Source organism: Lipotes vexillifer, unplaced genomic scaffold (assembly GCF_000442215.2).
Source record: "Lipotes vexillifer unplaced genomic scaffold, Lipotes_vexillifer_v1.1 scaffold1115, whole genome shotgun sequence".
NCBI lineage: Eukaryota > Metazoa > Chordata > Mammalia > Artiodactyla > Lipotidae > Lipotes > Lipotes vexillifer.
Window position 1 is genome coordinate 178,011 of NW_006792080.1, and position 16,205 is coordinate 194,215.

Below are 16,205 nucleotides of genomic sequence, written 5' to 3' on the forward strand. Positions count from 1 at the left end.
TGCTGAACTTACTAGGGACCTCGAAACCCATCACGCAGTCCAGGAGCCGTTCTCCCTAAGAGACAGGGAAGGTTTTAGACAAAAACGTGGACGTTGGTGTGTGTTACACCGTGGAGGGCTTTAGCTTGCATGATCTTCTAGGGCCTTGTGTGGGAGAGAGGGCGGGGTCTTGCAGTCATTGATCAGACTGGAAGTAGATTCGAGCTAATTTGACCTGTCCCTACAGCACCCATTCCGTGGGTGCCCGTCACGTGCCCACATGGTGCCCGGTGGGTCTGTTCAGTGAGTGGCCTGGTCCAGACTCAGTGTGAACCCAGGGTCTGGGAGTCGGGGGGCCCTAATGTTGGGGACACCCACCAGCCCGTGTCTCCCCAGGTTCAGGCCGTGAAGCTAATCGCTGAGGGCAGAGCCCCCAGGCTCCCTCAGCCTGAGGACGGCGCCACCTACGAGGGGATTCAGAAGAAGGAAACAGCCCAGGTGAGTGCCAGGCCCTGCCCCCCCAAAGCCTGCCTGTACCCGGGCTGGGGAAAACGGGCAGCCAGGACGTACCTGTTTAAGGCCAGAAGAAAGAGCGGCCCCAGTGCAGGAAGCACGAGCTAGGCTCGAGTGGCCCCTGGACAGGCAGGGAACAGGGTCTGTTTGGGTTCTTCCCGGTTCCTCCTTAGGAAGAGGTAAGCGGGGCCCTCAGGGAGAAGCGCTGGGGGGTGGGGGAGGATGTAAAAATCAGCCGTGCTGCTGGCTCCTCATATCTGAGATGAGACACCAGAGGGAATTCAGTTCCTCCGGACTGTCACAGGTCGGGAGCCCAGGTGGGCCCCTGGGCTGTAGCTGTGCTCAGGGCTCGCGGGGTGCTCTGTCGGGATCTGTGTGAGCCCTGTAAGTGAGGAGAAGCCGCCGGTGGGAGGGATGGGATGGGACAGGCCTGCACTTTGTGTAGGGCCTTGGCCATCTTAACCACAGAACGTTATCTCCCCCAAGCCATCCTGGAGTTCACATCCCGTGAAAGACTGAGGGTCCACGCGCACCCAGATCCGGGTTTCCAGGGGGAGGCGCAGCCCAGCTCTGGGCCTCGGACTGGAGTCGAGAGGAAGCCAGACTTCCCAGCCCGTGCCCAGGGCTCCACCCAGTGTCAGGGTCATCAGGGCAGGAGGGGAGGCCAGAGGTGTTGCCCAGATGGTCAGGGAGAGGGGAGAGACCGCTGAGCACACACGTCCTTCCCCGCAGATCAACTGGGATCAGCCAGCAGAGGCCATTCATAACTGGATCCGCGGGAACGACAAGGTGCCGGGCGCCTGGACGGAGGCCTGTGGGCAGGTGTGTCCCTGCGTGGCCGGGACGGGCTGTGCTCCGTGTGTGTCCCCTGGCTGCACGGCTGTCAGAATGTGGCTGAACTAAGCGGTACATAGCCATTGCCCAGACCCCCAACCCCAGCCAGGTGCCCCCGGCCCTCTCGGCCTCTCCCTCAGGACCCGCGCGGCTGAAGGAGAGGGGCTGGCGCAGAGCAAGGCCGCCAGGCCCAGCTGCAGCTCTGGGGTCGAGCTGTGCTGGTTGTTCGACTCTCAGCCCCGGGCTGTCAAAAGTCCCGAAATAGCAGAAGTAAAACCGATGAATCGGCTAAGTACCGCTAAGTGAGTTCATTGCGCAGACACGGGAGAGACCTTTCCGGGGCCGGGAGCCCTCAGGCCGCACGCGGTCTGTTGATGAGCTTGTGAACTGGGGAGGCAGTGACTGGTTATAACAAGAATTTCCTCGAATGATAGGGATTTGGCTAACGGTTACTTCATATCCATTTTGAGGAAGAGTTCAAATTTTGCTTACGGTTTCCAGAGACACAAGCAAGACGTGACTGAGGTCAAGTTGGTCAGCTTGCAAAATAAGCTCAGTTAAGCTCTGCTCCTGTGACTGAACTGGTTTTGTCTGCTCAGGAGCTTTTCTAGGCTGGTCAGCATTTGTGTTTGATTTGAGCAGCTCTCAGAGACCCCAGGCCCAGCCCTGACTTGCCTTTGCCCCGGGGGTGGGGCCCTGTGGCCGAGCCCCGTCGAGGGCAGCCCTGTCCTCCACGGAGCCCCCGGCTGTCCCAACCCCTGCTCGCAGGCTGGCTGCCAGACCGTCCAGGGTCTCTGCTGCCTGCGCCGCCACCAGACCCTCTGCACGGTAGCCAGGGCTTGGTGATGTCCCCAGGCAGCACCCTCGCTTGGCGATGCTGCAGCAGACCTCCTGCCGGTGTCTGTCCCCCCGGGTCAGAGGTCACGGGCCAGTGAGCGGTGACGTAGGGCCCCTCCGAGGCCTCAGTGCCTTCTCCAGGTCTCGTCTGTGCCCCCATTTGTGCCCTGACCCTCACCCCCACCCCATGATTTCTCAGCACCCCCAGCTGCTCCTGGCCCACCACAGTGGGCCTCTCTCATCCAGCACCTTCTGCTTTTCCTGTCCTCGACAGAAGCTGACGTTTTTCAGCTCGACGCTGAGCACTGAAGGCCTGGTGCCCGAGGGGGAAACTTTGCCTATCCCAGGAGCCCATCGGCCAGGGGTGGTCACCGGAGCGGGACTCATCCTCTTTGGGAATGACGACCGGATGGTAACGCTGCTGTGGGTCCCCTGTCCGTACTGTGGGCTCAAGGCCACACACCCCTTGTCCGGGGGCTCGGGCCCCACAGGGAGACTCCAGGCTTCTCTGGAGAAAACGGGAAAAGGAGCCCACAGGCTCCAAGAGGGAAGACCCTCGACTGCTGGGTCGGCATACTTCCTCCCTGTCCCGGGAAGGCTGGCCCTGGGCTCTTGCTGCCCAGGTGCCCCCACCCAAGCTGGGCGCCCTGGGTGGGTGTCAGAGTTGGGGAGGCTCTCTCCGGGGAGCCCAGACCTGGAGTCCGGGTGCCCAGGGCGTGGTCATTGGACCTCTGTGCCTCAGTTTCCTCCTCTTTGAACAAGGAAGCCACACCGGGCACATAACATGCTCTGACTCACCTTAGAGGAGTGCAGCTCAGAGTGACAGCTACGATTTATGCAACTAAATATTTATAGCAGGCCTGCGTGCCAGGCACTGTTCAAAAACAGCTGGATGATTTAATTTAGTTTTCCTAACAACCGTATGAGACATGTATCAGGGCTATACCCATTTTACCGAGTAGAAAACTGGAGCAAAGAGGTTAAATCGGCTGCGCATCTTCAGCCAGGCTAGCCTGTGGCAGAGCTGCGAGTCCAGCCCTAGCTCTGAGGCCCACCGCTCAGCCGTGGTACTCTGCGTTAGTGCTCACCCCACGCAGCGGTGGGCAGATCTGGGCCTTAAGGTACCAGGGGCAGAAGAGAAGCAGGACGGGCAGGGGTCTTGGAGCACTTTGGGGAATTTCAGCCAACCCTGTGGATGTTGAACGTTTGGTAACGGTGGCACGTACAGGCCAGGTGGGTGTGGGGCAGCTTTCCTCGGACTGGCGTGAGCTCACGCTGGGTGCTCACCCCGCTGGGCCGAGGCTGCCTGCAATCTGCAGTGACTGGGTGTTTCAGGTATTCATGGTTGATGCCTTCAGACGCTACGTATCTGTCTCAGATCATGTCCCCAAAGCAGATCTGAAACAAGAGTTCTAGTGCTTGTGAGTTATCGAGGGAAGCGGCTAGAGCAGAGGAAACCACTCAGCAAAGATACAGGTTCTGGAGCCCTACAGCCTCCTTCTGCCCCCCCCCCGCCCCCGGGGCAGGCTCTGCGCTGTGAATTGCTTCTGCTGACTACGCCGCCGCATCCTCACGCCACTCAGGCCTGGGTTTCCGCCCCCACTGGGGAAGGGTGAGGGGCAGCGAGGCGTAGCCCCTGGGCTTCTCTGCATGACCATGACTGTGCTTACCCACCAACAGCGGTCAGTGAGAAGGGTGCACGTGTAGACCACTAGCGGCAGGCGGAGGAAGGAGGGGGTTGGGCTAAGTCCTCCGTGAATCCGTGAGGCCGGCAGAGTAAAGGAGCAGCCTTCGCGGAGACCCTTGGTTGAGCGTCTTTCAGGAACTTGCAGCTGGGGCCTGGCTAGGCTTTAGCTCCAGGAAGCTCCAGAGCATCTTTGGAAGACAGCAGGGGTGGGCAGTCAGCCGGGAGCCCGGCTCTGGTTCCGTCCGGTGTGTGCAGAAGGTGCCGTTTTCATAGAGCACTGTTACCCGACAGACGCGGTCTCTGCCGTGAGCTCACCTGCTTCTCTGCCCCGAGGGGCACCTAATGACCTGTGCCAGGTTTCTAGGGAGTTTCTGGAAGCTGGGCTCTTGGGTGATTAGTTGTTTTCTGCATTGACTTTCAAGGTAGTGCTTGAATTACTTTAGTCTAACGAGTAGGCATCAATTTTATAGGGTAACCCAGCCATTACAGGTTTTCGAGCTTGAGAGCACGGTGGGGTGGACGGCAGGGAAGGAGCTCGAGCGGGTCCCTATGGCAGCAGCCTCCTCGCCTGATCTGGGCTCCCGGGCCTGCCTCCGGGGAGGAGGGAGATGAGCGTGTGCCCACTGCTCGGGCAGCCTCGGGTCCCGACAGCCTTCCTTTTGCAGCTGCTGGTGAAGAACATCCAGCTGGAGGACGGCAAGATGATCCCAGCCTCGCAGCTCTTCAGGGGAGCAGACAGCACTGGCCTCGAGCTGACGGAGGAGGACCTGGTCACTGCGGAGGCTGTGCGGGTAAGAGACACCTGCGGGGCTACCGTCTGGTGGGGCAGGTTGTGCACAGCAGGTGCGTTTTGCAAATCGCACCCCCTGGGGTCGAGCTGTGCACACCCTCTAAGGACATATGTCCTGGCCCCGGGCACAGTGTTGGTCCTGTCCTGTCACGGGGCTTCCTGATGCCCCCTGCCCCTCCTTCCTGTGCCACTGGAACCTAGGATTCGGCTGCTGGGTCCGACTCCTCTGGGGACACACTGTCAACAGTGGGCAAATAGAATAGCTGAAGGACCCAGTTGTCCTGCCGTAGGGCATGTGCACCGGAACCTTCCGGAAAGGCCTCCCGAGAGGGAGACCCCCACGTGGTCACCAGCACAGGTGTCACAGTCAGCCGCCCTGGACTCCGGGCCACCCCGCCCGTGTGCCGCTGGGCACCACTGCCCTCTCGGAGGCCCGGTGTCCCCCCCACCTGGAGTCCAGGCATCGGCCACTTCCCAGAACCGCCCTCCTGCTCTCTGCTCCACCCCCCTCTCCCTGGAAGGCGTGGTTTGGAGGGTGTTTAGCTGTGTTGCTCAGAGGGCACTGGGTGGATTTTCAGCTGTTCAGTCATTCGGTCGTGGGTTCGCTCATTTGAGGTACACGTCCAGACACTAGGGGTGTGATGGTCAGCAGTGTCTCTGCTGTCACGTGTGTCCCTTCTCACAGGAAAGAGAGCTGGCGAACGACCAGGCGAGGGAATAAAATAATTTCCGACGGGAGATGTGCTCAGAGGGCAGTGACGGTGATGGGAACGAGGTGCCTGGAGGCCGGGGATGCTGCAGAAGGGAGTCCGGGGAAGGCCACCCTGGGTAGGGAGGTGGTTTGTGCTGAGACCCAAGTGCAGAGAGATGGCAGGCACAGCAAATGCCGAGGCCCTGAGAGCCGGGGAGCCGCGGAGGGCCAGGCGGCGGCCGCGGGGCCGCTGCGTGCTCGTGACCAGTGCAGACGCAGGACCCAGCAAGGGGGGACGGGGGAGCCTGCCGGTCCGGGGGGCACCAAGCATCTCCTCAGGTGGAGGCTGAACATTCTGAATGTCTATTAAAAAAAAAAAAGCCTATTCATTCAAAAAGTATTCTTGGAGCAATTACTCTGGCCCTGGGCCTAAGCCTGCCCTGGGGTTACGGGGCCAGCTGGACAGACTGCCGTTTGGAGCTTGTGGCCGAGTGGCACTGGAATGGCTGAGGCTGGTGGCAGAAGAGGTGACAGCTTAGTGGCACCTGTTAGGACCTCAGTACTGCTGGCCATGAGCCCAACAGTCATAAGAAAAGCAGATGCTTCTAGAGGGTCCGGGTTACTCTAAACTGAGTTCCAGACGTGCAGCAGAGGCCTCACAGGCTCTGAGGCAGCATGGGCTCCTGCACCCCGAGCTCTGCCAGCCTCATTCCAGGGATGCTCCCAGGGCTGCCCCCAGCCCCTTGCCCAGATGAGGAGACCGAGGCAGGGGAGGCTGCCTGCATCTGACGGCTTGTCAGGCGCCGAGCTGGGGTCTGGACGAGGCCACGCGGCCACTCGGGTTCCACACACCCCAGGAGGGCCGGCGTGCAGCGCCCACACAGCGACAGTGACTGCTGGCCCCAGGCTGAGCGAGCGTTGCAGTCAGTGAAGGTTTGGAGGAAGAGGTGATTTAGCAGTTGACCTTGAAGGATGCCCAGGATTAAGTATGAGCTAGGGGTTCAAGGAAGCCTGTCACCAGAGGGTGAGAGCCTGGGTGGAGGCCCGGGGAGAAGGGATGGCTCAGGACGGCTTCTGATGGTCTCCAGGAGGACGGGGGGTGGGAGCAAATCCAGGGCAGCCTCCTGAGAGAGGCCAGGCAGGGTCAGCCTAGGGGTCGCCGTGGGCTGGTCCTGGTTGGGCCACAGCCTGGAGCCCAGCCTGAGCATGGGCCTTCCGGCGCCTGCCCTAAAAGCCCTGGCTGGGAGCTGCCCAGAGAGCAGTTGTCCCGTTGTGTCCCGTCGTAACCCATAGGATAGCCCTCCTGTGCTGCCCACTCGGCTCTCACTGCCCTGTCCACGCTCGTCCACGAGGCCGGGGGCAGGAACCACTGCCCTCCACAGGCCCGGGACAGAGGGGCACAGAGCCAGCTAGCCTCTCTGTGAGGATGAGACCCAGGGCTCCCGAGCCCCCTCAGTGGCCCTGTTCACTCACAGAACCACCTCCCGCTTTGCTCTCCCTTCCACGTGGCAGCACCCCTACACAGTGTCAGGTGGGGACACCCACCCCGGGTAACCCTCCAGGTGGGGCTGGCGGGGGGCGGGTCTCAGGAGGAGCTCCGGCACATCCGTCCTCCCGCCCCCCCTGGACCAGTGTGGGGACCCCCACGAAGCTGCGGTCAAGGTGATGTGGGTGTGCAGACAGCAGCCTGGGCTTCTGCTTCCCCAGGGAGGCTATCACCCCAGTACCACGAGGCACCCGGGAGCATCAGAGAGTAGAGTGGACGGGCCAGCCTGGCGCCGGGCAGTGCGCACGCACCCGGGGCTGTTCTCACCCCCGCCGCACCCGTCCGGGCCCTGGGAGCCGTGTGCTCACCACTCCTGCTTTCCAGGGTGCCTGGAAACGGATTCTCCCCAACGTCGTGGAGGTGGAAGACTCCACTGACTTCTTCAAGTCGGGGGCCGCGTCGGTGGACGTCGTCAGGTAAGGCCTGGAGTGGGGGTGGTGTCCCAGGTGTCTCTGGGTCAGGAGTCACCCTGAAACAGAGTGGCAGGAAACCATGCAGGTCAGGGATCCAGAAAGAACTCACGTGTGCAGGCCTCGGGCCCACCAGGAGTGGACCAGCTGGAGCTGGGACAGCTGGGCAGGCATGTCCTCCCCCAGGCTGTGTCGTGGCCCCAGAGCGGCCACTCTGGGACTTGGACGTCTAGCTGGCGGCTCCCGGCTCTGCAAACGTGAGGCCAGCGAGCAGACAGGTGCGGACCACTGCCCTGACTGGTCTCAGTGGCCACAAGCCCACCCAGATTCAAGGGTAGGGGCGGGACTGAGATTCACCCCTCATGGGAGGAAGATCAGACAATGTGCGGCTCTTTTATTTTTTTATTTATTTTATTTACTTTTTAAAAGTAAATTTATTTATTTATTTTTGGCTGCATTGGATCTTTGTTGCTGTGCGCGGGCTTTCTCTAGTTGCAGCGAGCGGGGGCTGCTCTTTGTTGCAGTGCACGAGCTTCTCATTGTCGTGGTTTCTCTTGTTGTGGAGCACGGGCTCTAGGCTTGCGGGCTTCAGTAGTTGTGGCTCACGGGCTCAGTTACTGTGGCTCGCGAGCTCTAGAGTGCAGGCTCAGTATTTGTGGCTCACGGGCTTAGTTGCTCCGCGGCATTTGGGATCTTCCCGGACCAGGGCTCAAACCCGTGTCGCCTGCATTGGCTGGCAGATTCTTAAGCAGTACGCCACCAGGGAAGCCCTGTGTGGCTCTTTTAAAACTGCCACAAGCCCAACACCCCGGTGAAAGCCAGCACGTGTGGGGAGGAACCAGGCAGGTGGGGCCTGGCACAGGTGGGCCCGTTGGGCTGGAGCACGAGCAGTCAGGGAATCATGATTGCAACTCTGTCTATTTCGTTTTATTTTTCGAAACGGATAGTTGTTTACTTATTTTTTTTTCAAGTCTTTATTGAATTTGTTACAGTATCGCTTCTGTTTTACATTTTGGTTTTCTGGCCGCGAGGCATGTGGGATCTTAGCTCCCCAACCAGGGATCCAACCCACACCCCCTACATTTTAAGGCAAAGTCTTAACCACTGGACCACCAGGGGAGTCCCGCAAGTCTTTTTAAATTTTAGGAATGACTTTACGTGCAGTGAGGTGCACGGATCTTGAGAGGACAGTGTGGTAGCTTTGATTTAACATGTGTAACGTACACGTTATAGCACACGTATAATATATATATTATGTGATGTATATCATATCTCACAAGCTACACCTTGTTGAAGACATGGGCCCCAGCCTCACTCCAGAGGATCCCTCGTGCCCCTCCCAAGTCGGTGGCCCCCAGGGATGATCCGTCACCACAGATCAGGTCACCCAGTCTTCAACTTCATGTGAACTGTCTCTCTTGCCCTTTAACAGTGGTAATAAGTTCTAATTTGTATAAAGAGAAGGATAATTTTGCATCTGTATATTCATCAGGGAGATTAGCCTGTAGTTTTGTTTCTTCTGCTCTCACTATCTGGCTCAGGTATCAGGGTAACGCTGACCTCGTAAAGTGAGTTTGGGCGTGTTTCCTCCTCTTCCGTTTTTTTGGAAGAGTTTGAGAAGGATTGGTATTAATTCTTTTTAAATGTTGGGCGGGATTCACCAGGTTTTCCCTGGTGAATCCCACCCAAAGTCCTGGGCTTTTCTTCGTTGGGAGGTTTTCGATCACCAATTCAGTCTCCTTACTTGTTATTGGTCTGTTCAGATTATCTGTTTCTTTATGATTCAATGTTGGTAGGTTGTGTGTTTCTGGGAATTTATCCATTTCTTCCGGGTCATGCAATTTGTTGATGTGTAATTGTTCACAGGAGTCTCTTACGATGCTTTTTATCCGTGTGGTATCCATTGTATCGTCTCCTCTTTCATCTAATTTTTTGGTTTTAGTCTTCTCTTTTTCCTTGAGTCTACCTAAAGATTTGTCTCCTTTTTTTAACTTTTCGAACAGCCGACTCTTAGTTTTGTTGGTCTTTTCTGTTGTTTTTTCCCCCTGGTTTTTCTATTTTATTTATTTCCACTGTGATCGTTGCCATTTCCTTTCTTCTGTTACCTTTTGGCTTAGTTTGTTCTTCTTGTTCTGATTCCTTGAGGTGTAAAATTAGGCTGTTTATTTGAGATTTTTTTTCTTAATACGGACATTGATCACCATACACTTCCCTTTAAGAGCTCTTTCTCTGTGTCCTATAAGTTTTGGTGTGTTGTGTTTCCTCTTTCATTTGTCTCAAGGTAGTTTTTGGTTTCCCGTTTGATTTCTTTGGCCCATTGGTTGTTCAGGTGTGTGTTGTTTAGTTTTTCTGAATTTAGTTTTTCTGAATTTAGTTTTCCTCCAGTTTCTGATGTCTAGTTTCTACCATTGTGGATGGAAAAGATGCTTGGTATGATTTCAGTCTTCTTACATTTGTTAAGACTTGTTTTGTGACCTAACCTGTGATCTGTCCTTGAGAAGAATTTGTGCCGTGCTGCTGGGTGGAATACTCTGTGTATGTGTGTTAGGTCCGTTTCACCCACAGCGTTGTTTAAGTCCCCTGTCTGCCTCTTGATCTTCTGCTTGGATATTCTGCGCATTATTGGAAGTGAGGTATTGAAATCTCATGGATTTTTGCGATGCTGCTCCTCCCTTCAGTTATCTTAATATTTGTTTCGTACATTTAGGTGGCCTGATGTTGGGCGCGCATATGCTTATAATTGTTATATCTTCCTGGTAAATTGACCCTTTAACCATTGTACAGTGTCCTTTTTTTCTTGACAGTTTTTGATTTAAAATCTAAATTGTCTAATAAGAGTATGGCTACCCCAGCTCTCTTTTGATTATTATTTGCATGGAATACCTTTACTATCCTTTTACTTTCAGCCTTTTTGCATATTTTCATCTAAGTGAATCTCTGGTGGTATATGGATGGATGCTGGATGTTTTTATCCAGTCTTATAACCTATGTTTTTAAGAGGAGGGTTCAGTCCATTTCCGTTTAACCGGATTACTGATAAAGGATTTACTTCTGCTGTCTGTCTGTTTTCTCTATGTCTTTTAGCAGTGGTAATAAGTTCTAATTTGTATAAAGAGAAGGATAATTTTGCATTATCGATTCCCTTTTTTTTTTTTTTTTTGCGGTACGCGGGCCCCTCACTGTTGTGGCCTCTCCCGTTGCGGAGCACAGGCTCCGGACGCGCAGGCTCAGCGGCCTTGGAGACCAAATAACATAAAGAATTATCAGAAGAGGGCTACCTGGCTAAAGTCGATTCCCTTTTTTTTTTTTTTTTAGCTATTTCTTAATTACCTTGGAGATTACAGGTTCACATCTTAACTTATAACAATGTAGTTTGAATAATACCAACTTAATTTCAATAAAATGTAAACACTCGTATCCTATATATAGTCACCCCGCCCCTTTATATTGTTATTATCCTAGATTACATCTTTATACATTGAATACCCATTAATATAGGTGTTAAATGTTTGTTTTATGTATTTGCCTATTACTCGAGGTAGTAAAAGGGGAGAAGCTGCAAACCATACCAAAAGTACAATAATACTGGCTTTCCTCTTTACCTACGTAGTTACCTTTGCTAGTGCACTTTACTTTTCCTTACGGCTTTGAGTTACTGTTTAATGTCCTTTCACTTCAGCCTGAAAGACTCCCTTCAGGGCACGTTTACTAGCAATGAACTCCCTCAGCTTCTGTTTATCTGGAAGTGTCTTAATTTCTCCTTCATTCTTGAAAGGTAGTTTTGATGCATATGGAACCCTTGGTTGACACTTTTTTTCTTTCAGGGCTTTAAATATGCCATCCCACTGCCTTCTGGCTTTCACAGGTCCTGGGGGGGAATCAGGTTTTAATTTTTATTGAGGATCCTTTGTGTGTGATTAGCTTCTCTCTTGCTGCTTTCCAAATTCCATCCTCGTCTTTGGGTCTCAGCGGGTTGACTGTCACGTGTCTTGGTGTGATTCTCCTTGAGTTTATCCCGCTCGGAGTTCATTGAGCTTCTCGAACGTGTATATTCATGTGTTTCCTCAGATTTGGGAACTCTGGGGGCATTATTTCTTCAAATATTTTCTCTGTCCTGTTCTATCTCTTCTCTGGACCTGGTATGATGAGTATGATCTGATGATGTTCCACTGGTCCCTGTGGCTCATTTTCATTTTCATTCGTATTCATTCCTTTTTCTTTCTACTCCTCATACTGGATAATTTCAGGTTCACGACCTTTTCTTCTGCTTGTTCAGATGTGCTCTTGAAGCCTCTAGTGGGGGTTTCATTTCAGTTATTGTATCTGTCAGCTTGAGAATTTGTTTGGTTTATTATTATAATTTCTATCTCTTTCTTGATATTTTCATTTTTTTCATAATAATTTTCCTAGTTTCCTTTAAGTCACTGAACACATTTAAGATGGTTGATTTAATGTCTTTGATGATAATCCCTAGGGATGGTTTCTTCCAAATTCTTTTTTTCCTGTAAATGGGCCTGTTTCTTTGTATGTTTTGCAATGTTTTGCACAAACTGGACATTTTGCGTGTAATGCTGTGTCAGTTCTGAGAATCTGATTCTCTCACTTCGGGGAGGTTGTTAAATCTTGCTTGTTGAGGGTTGGAGCCATCCGTTTGTGACTTTTCCAAACTTTTCTTTGCATGGTGTGTATTCCTTGTTGTGTGTAATCATTGAAGTTTCTCTTCTGTTTTCCCTGGGGTCATACACACTATGCAAAGCATGTATGGGATTGGCCAGCCTTTGGGCCAGCCCCTCAGCGATCAAAAGCAGCCTCAGCACTTGGAACCCGCGACCCAGATGTGTGGAGGACGAGGTCCTCATTGCCCCCCAATGCCCGCCTCCGGGAGGCCACGGCGGGAGTGACCTGCTGCCACTGCTGCCTCCTGCCCTGGGGGTGGAAAGTCTGGAAGTTACTGCCAAGCCCCAGCTCTTCACCACGTTCTCCCCTGGAAGCTGCAAGTGTCGACGAGACTCGAGAATTCCAAAGCATTTGATTCAGACAATTCCTGCCTGTTTAATCGTTGTTTAGGTGGAGGGACGGATTTTTGGAGCTTCTTGCTCTGCCATTTTGTGTCTATAAATGGGCTTTTATTTCTCTTTGGTAAATACCTAAACGTGTTGGGAAGAATATGTGTAATTTTTAGGGAACTGCCAAAGTGCCTTGCAACGTGGTTTCCGAAGTACCGCTGTACAATCCCACCAGCAGGAAACAGGGGTTCAGGTGCTCTGCAGCCTCACCAGTGGTTGGTCTGGTCAGGCTTTTAAGTTCAGATATGCTGGTACGTACGGAGCCGAATCTCCTTGCGGTTGGTTCGCGTTTCCTGTTGACGAGTGATGTGGAGCATCTTTTCATATGCTTATTTGCCATCCATATTTCTGCCTTGGTGAAGCATCTGGTCAACCTTTTGCCTATTTTCACTTGGAGTTTTTTCTTAGAATTGATTTTAAGAATTATTTACGTATTCTGAAGCCGAGTCTTTGATCAGGTATGTGATTTGGAAATATTTTCTCCCAGCGTGTGGCGGGTCTTTTCACTCTTCTCACACTGTCTTTCAATGATTATCATTAATCTTCTATTAATTATTTCCACGTGGATTGTCTCATTTACTCATCAGGAAATAGAGGAGCCATGATTGGTTCAATTTTACAGGCAAAGAAACTAGGCTCAGAGCAATTGGTCACTTGCCCAAGGTCACAGATTCGTAAGTGCTGGAGCCAGAACTTGAAACCAGAGCCTCTGAATCCACGGACTGGGCTTTGAACCCCAACTCTAGACCGACACCCACGCCTCGGGGGCTGAGACGAGCCACCAGCTCCGCCGCTAGAAGCAGGCAGGTCTGCGAGGCTCCCCCAGGCCCTCGCTTTTCCTACTTCCCTCCAGACTGGTTGAGGAAGTGAAGGAGCTGTGTGATGGCCTCGAGCTAGAAAATGAAGACATCTACATGGCAGCCACCTTCGGGGACTTCATTCAGCTGTTAGTGAGAAAGACGCGAGGGGACAACAAGGAGAGCAAGTGCACCATCGACCACGTGAGTCCTGGGCCCCCCACGCGGGCCCGGCCTGCACACCCCTCAGGCACCCATACCTGTGGATCCACAGTGACGCTTGGGGGAAGCCTGGATGTCCAGAAGCTTTAGTGACCTAAGCTTCCTTTGGTAATTCCAAATAGCCTAAAGATGCCAGGCGGTAGGACAAACTCAACAGAGGAAATTGTTGTCCGAGACTCAGTATAGGGGACAGGTTCGGTCCCAAGACAGGAGACAGGGTATTAAGGAGAGACTTTTACAGGGTTCTTCTCTCTCCACCCACTTTCTCTTTTGGTGGGTTTCCTGGCGTGGCTTCCAGCCCTGCCAGCTCGTCCTGTACCCCCGGGTGACTCTCACCCCTAGTCCTGGCTCCACCACCTCCCAGCAATGGCAGCGGCTTCCTGCTGGTGTCAACCTCTGGCTTGACTCGTGGCTTCTCAGCTCTTCCATCACCTGTGCAACCAGTCACCTGTGTGCAATTCCGTTGGTTGAAACAAAAGAGAGAGAGAGAGAAAGGGATTGGGAATGTTCTCCCCATGAGGAAAACAAATGATCGTCTACATTCAACTTGTACATAGGAAGTATGAGGAAGTAACTAACTGCAAATGTAATTTTTAAAGAAACTGTGGAAAAACCATCCCTGGGGTATCTCGGTAGACTACCGACTCCTATGGGAATTAGCTTTGTGATAGTTTGGCTGGCTGGTGCTTTGGAACAAGGGCTGATGAAGAAAGTATGGGTGACCAGGGTGGACACCAGGCTGGCCTTAGGGCTGTGGACAAATGACTGCGGAAGGAGGGGCGGCATCCCAGAGGCTCCGCGTTCATCGTGGGATTGCAGGCCCGAGGGGCAGTGAGCGGGGGCCGCATCATGTCTGGGGGCCGCAAGTGCTGTCTGCCCACTGGCGCTTCCAGTGTGCGGAGGCCACGCAAGCAGCCCAAGGTCAGTGGCAGAGCCGGGGCTCCAGCCGGGCAGTCTAGCTGTGGAGTCTGGCCCTCCATCTCTGCTTATCACTCAGCTGCCACCTCTGCCCACACAACAGCTCCCTGGGCAGCAGGGCTGGATCCGACGAGGAGATCAAGTAGCCCAGGCCCTTGCTTGTGTATTTGGGGACGGGGGCAGGGCAAGTGGTCCCTGTGTCTCTGGTGGGGTCGTGCCCATCAAGGATGCCCCTTCGCAAAGAATCCACACTGCAGCTCCAGCCTGTGGCCCTTCATCCCCAGGTGGAAAAGACCGTGAACAAGCTGACCCTCCGAATGCCCCACCAGCTCTTCATCGGAGGTGCGTTTGTGGATGCCGAGGGCGCCAAGACCTATGAGACCATCAACCCGACAGATGGAAGTGTGAGTGCAGGCCCAGCAACCCCTTGCCCCGCACAGGCCCCCAATGCCCCCTCTCCCATCTACTAGCCCTCCCCAGTCTGGGGACCTCTGGGTCCCAGCTGGGGGCCTCTGCTGGGGGGAGAAAACGCTGCAGTCAGCCTCCAGCCCTTCCTACAGGAACGGCGTAGGGGCAGATGAGGTGGGGAGGGTGATGGGGATGCAGGAGGACTCTGGAGGGTCTGCAGCAGAGTTAAGCCCTCCCAAGGAGGAAATGGAGGCCACTCCCTCCCCTCCACACTTCAAGAATAACCCTAGCGTCGGGAGGGCCCGCCTCGCATCCCGGGTTTGTCAAGACGCCCTGGCTGTAGCTGTCCTGCTCAGTGCACACGTATGGCGCTGTCACTTTCGTGCACGCTCACACACTCCTTCCTACAGACGCACACCACAGAAGACAGGGCCTCAGAACGGTCCTCTGAGGGGAGTTTAAGAAAGTGATGGGCAGGGTGTGTGGACCCAGACAGGTGCCCTCAGGCAGGAAAGTCAGGTGCTGCCACCACAACCTCGGGGCCAGTTTTGGGAAGCCCGGGCAGGAGGCTGTATGGATGCCTGGCGCCGGGGCCGTGGGCAGGGAGGGCACAGCCTACCTGTGGTGACCAGCAAGGAGGCGCTGGCCTCCGCCCTCCCACCCCGTCTACGTGGGGGGAGGTATGGGGGCCTGTGCTGTCGGGAGGTGGGCACCCTCGGGACATGGAATACAGGGGTGTTGGGCTGGCTTATGTCACTTCAGGAGCAAACCTCCCGCCTGCGCCTCACTAAATTTATGGGTCTCCGCTCTCGGTTTGCAAACACTGAGCTGACCCTCGGCCTTATGGCTGCAGCCTGAGTCCGTCACCCTGTTTGGGGTCAGTGGGAGAGTAGAGGGAAGGCCCTCGGGACGTAGGAACATGGCCCTTTCTGCAGGCCCCACCTCCCCTCGTCGTGCAGACCCTGCCCGTGCCCTCCTGTCCGCTGACCTTCGCCTCCGCGGCCGCCCAGGTGGCCAGGCAGGGCTTCAGGGCTCCACTCCACCACAGGTCATCTGCCAGGTGTCCCTGGCCCAGGTTAGCGACGTGGACAAAGCCGTGGCTGCTGCGAAGGATGCCTTTGAGCACGGGCTGTGGGGGAAGATCAGCGCGCGGGACCGGGGCCGCCTCCTGTACAGGTGGGACCTCGCCCGCACCCACCTTCCTGTCCCGGGCCTTCCTCTCAGGCCGCTTCCTCACGGGAGGACGCGGTCCCGGAAGGGCAGTGTGACCACGGCCTGAGGCCCAGGGGAGGCTTCTCAGAGGCAGTGGCTTGAGAGGCAGGAGGGACTGTCCCAGGCGGGGGCGCGGGGGAGGGGCCCGGGGGAGGGAACAGTGTGGGCGGAGAGGAGGGACGGAGTGCTGGTGAGCTTCGGGGCGGAGCCGCCGCCGCCGCAGGGTAATAGCTGCTCCTGGGCCGGCCCAGAGGGCACTGCTTGCTCGCCGGGCGGGGCTCCCAGGAGCTGGGGG

General features: G+C 55.0%; 1 protein-coding gene across 2 annotated transcripts in view; it reads left to right on the plus strand.

Annotated features, from left to right (window-relative positions):
• ALDH1L1 (aldehyde dehydrogenase 1 family member L1) overlaps nucleotides 1-16,205 on the plus strand; it is a 43,580-nt gene that overhangs the window by 4,388 nt on the left and 22,987 nt on the right. The window contains exons 5-12 of one of the 2 annotated variants that reach the window (XM_007465259.1): nucleotides 376-477; nucleotides 1,225-1,314; nucleotides 2,438-2,575; nucleotides 4,516-4,641; nucleotides 7,202-7,293; nucleotides 13,207-13,354; nucleotides 14,575-14,694; nucleotides 15,747-15,874. In XM_007465259.1, coding sequence (XP_007465321.1) covers nucleotides 376-477; nucleotides 1,225-1,314; nucleotides 2,438-2,575; nucleotides 4,516-4,641; nucleotides 7,202-7,293; nucleotides 13,207-13,354; nucleotides 14,575-14,694; nucleotides 15,747-15,874 — 944 coding nt within the window. The remainder of the gene's footprint in view (nucleotides 1-375; nucleotides 478-1,224; nucleotides 1,315-2,437; nucleotides 2,576-4,515; nucleotides 4,642-7,201; nucleotides 7,294-13,206; nucleotides 13,355-14,574; nucleotides 14,695-15,746; nucleotides 15,875-16,205) is intronic. The other variant, XM_007465258.1, reaches the window with a different exon arrangement.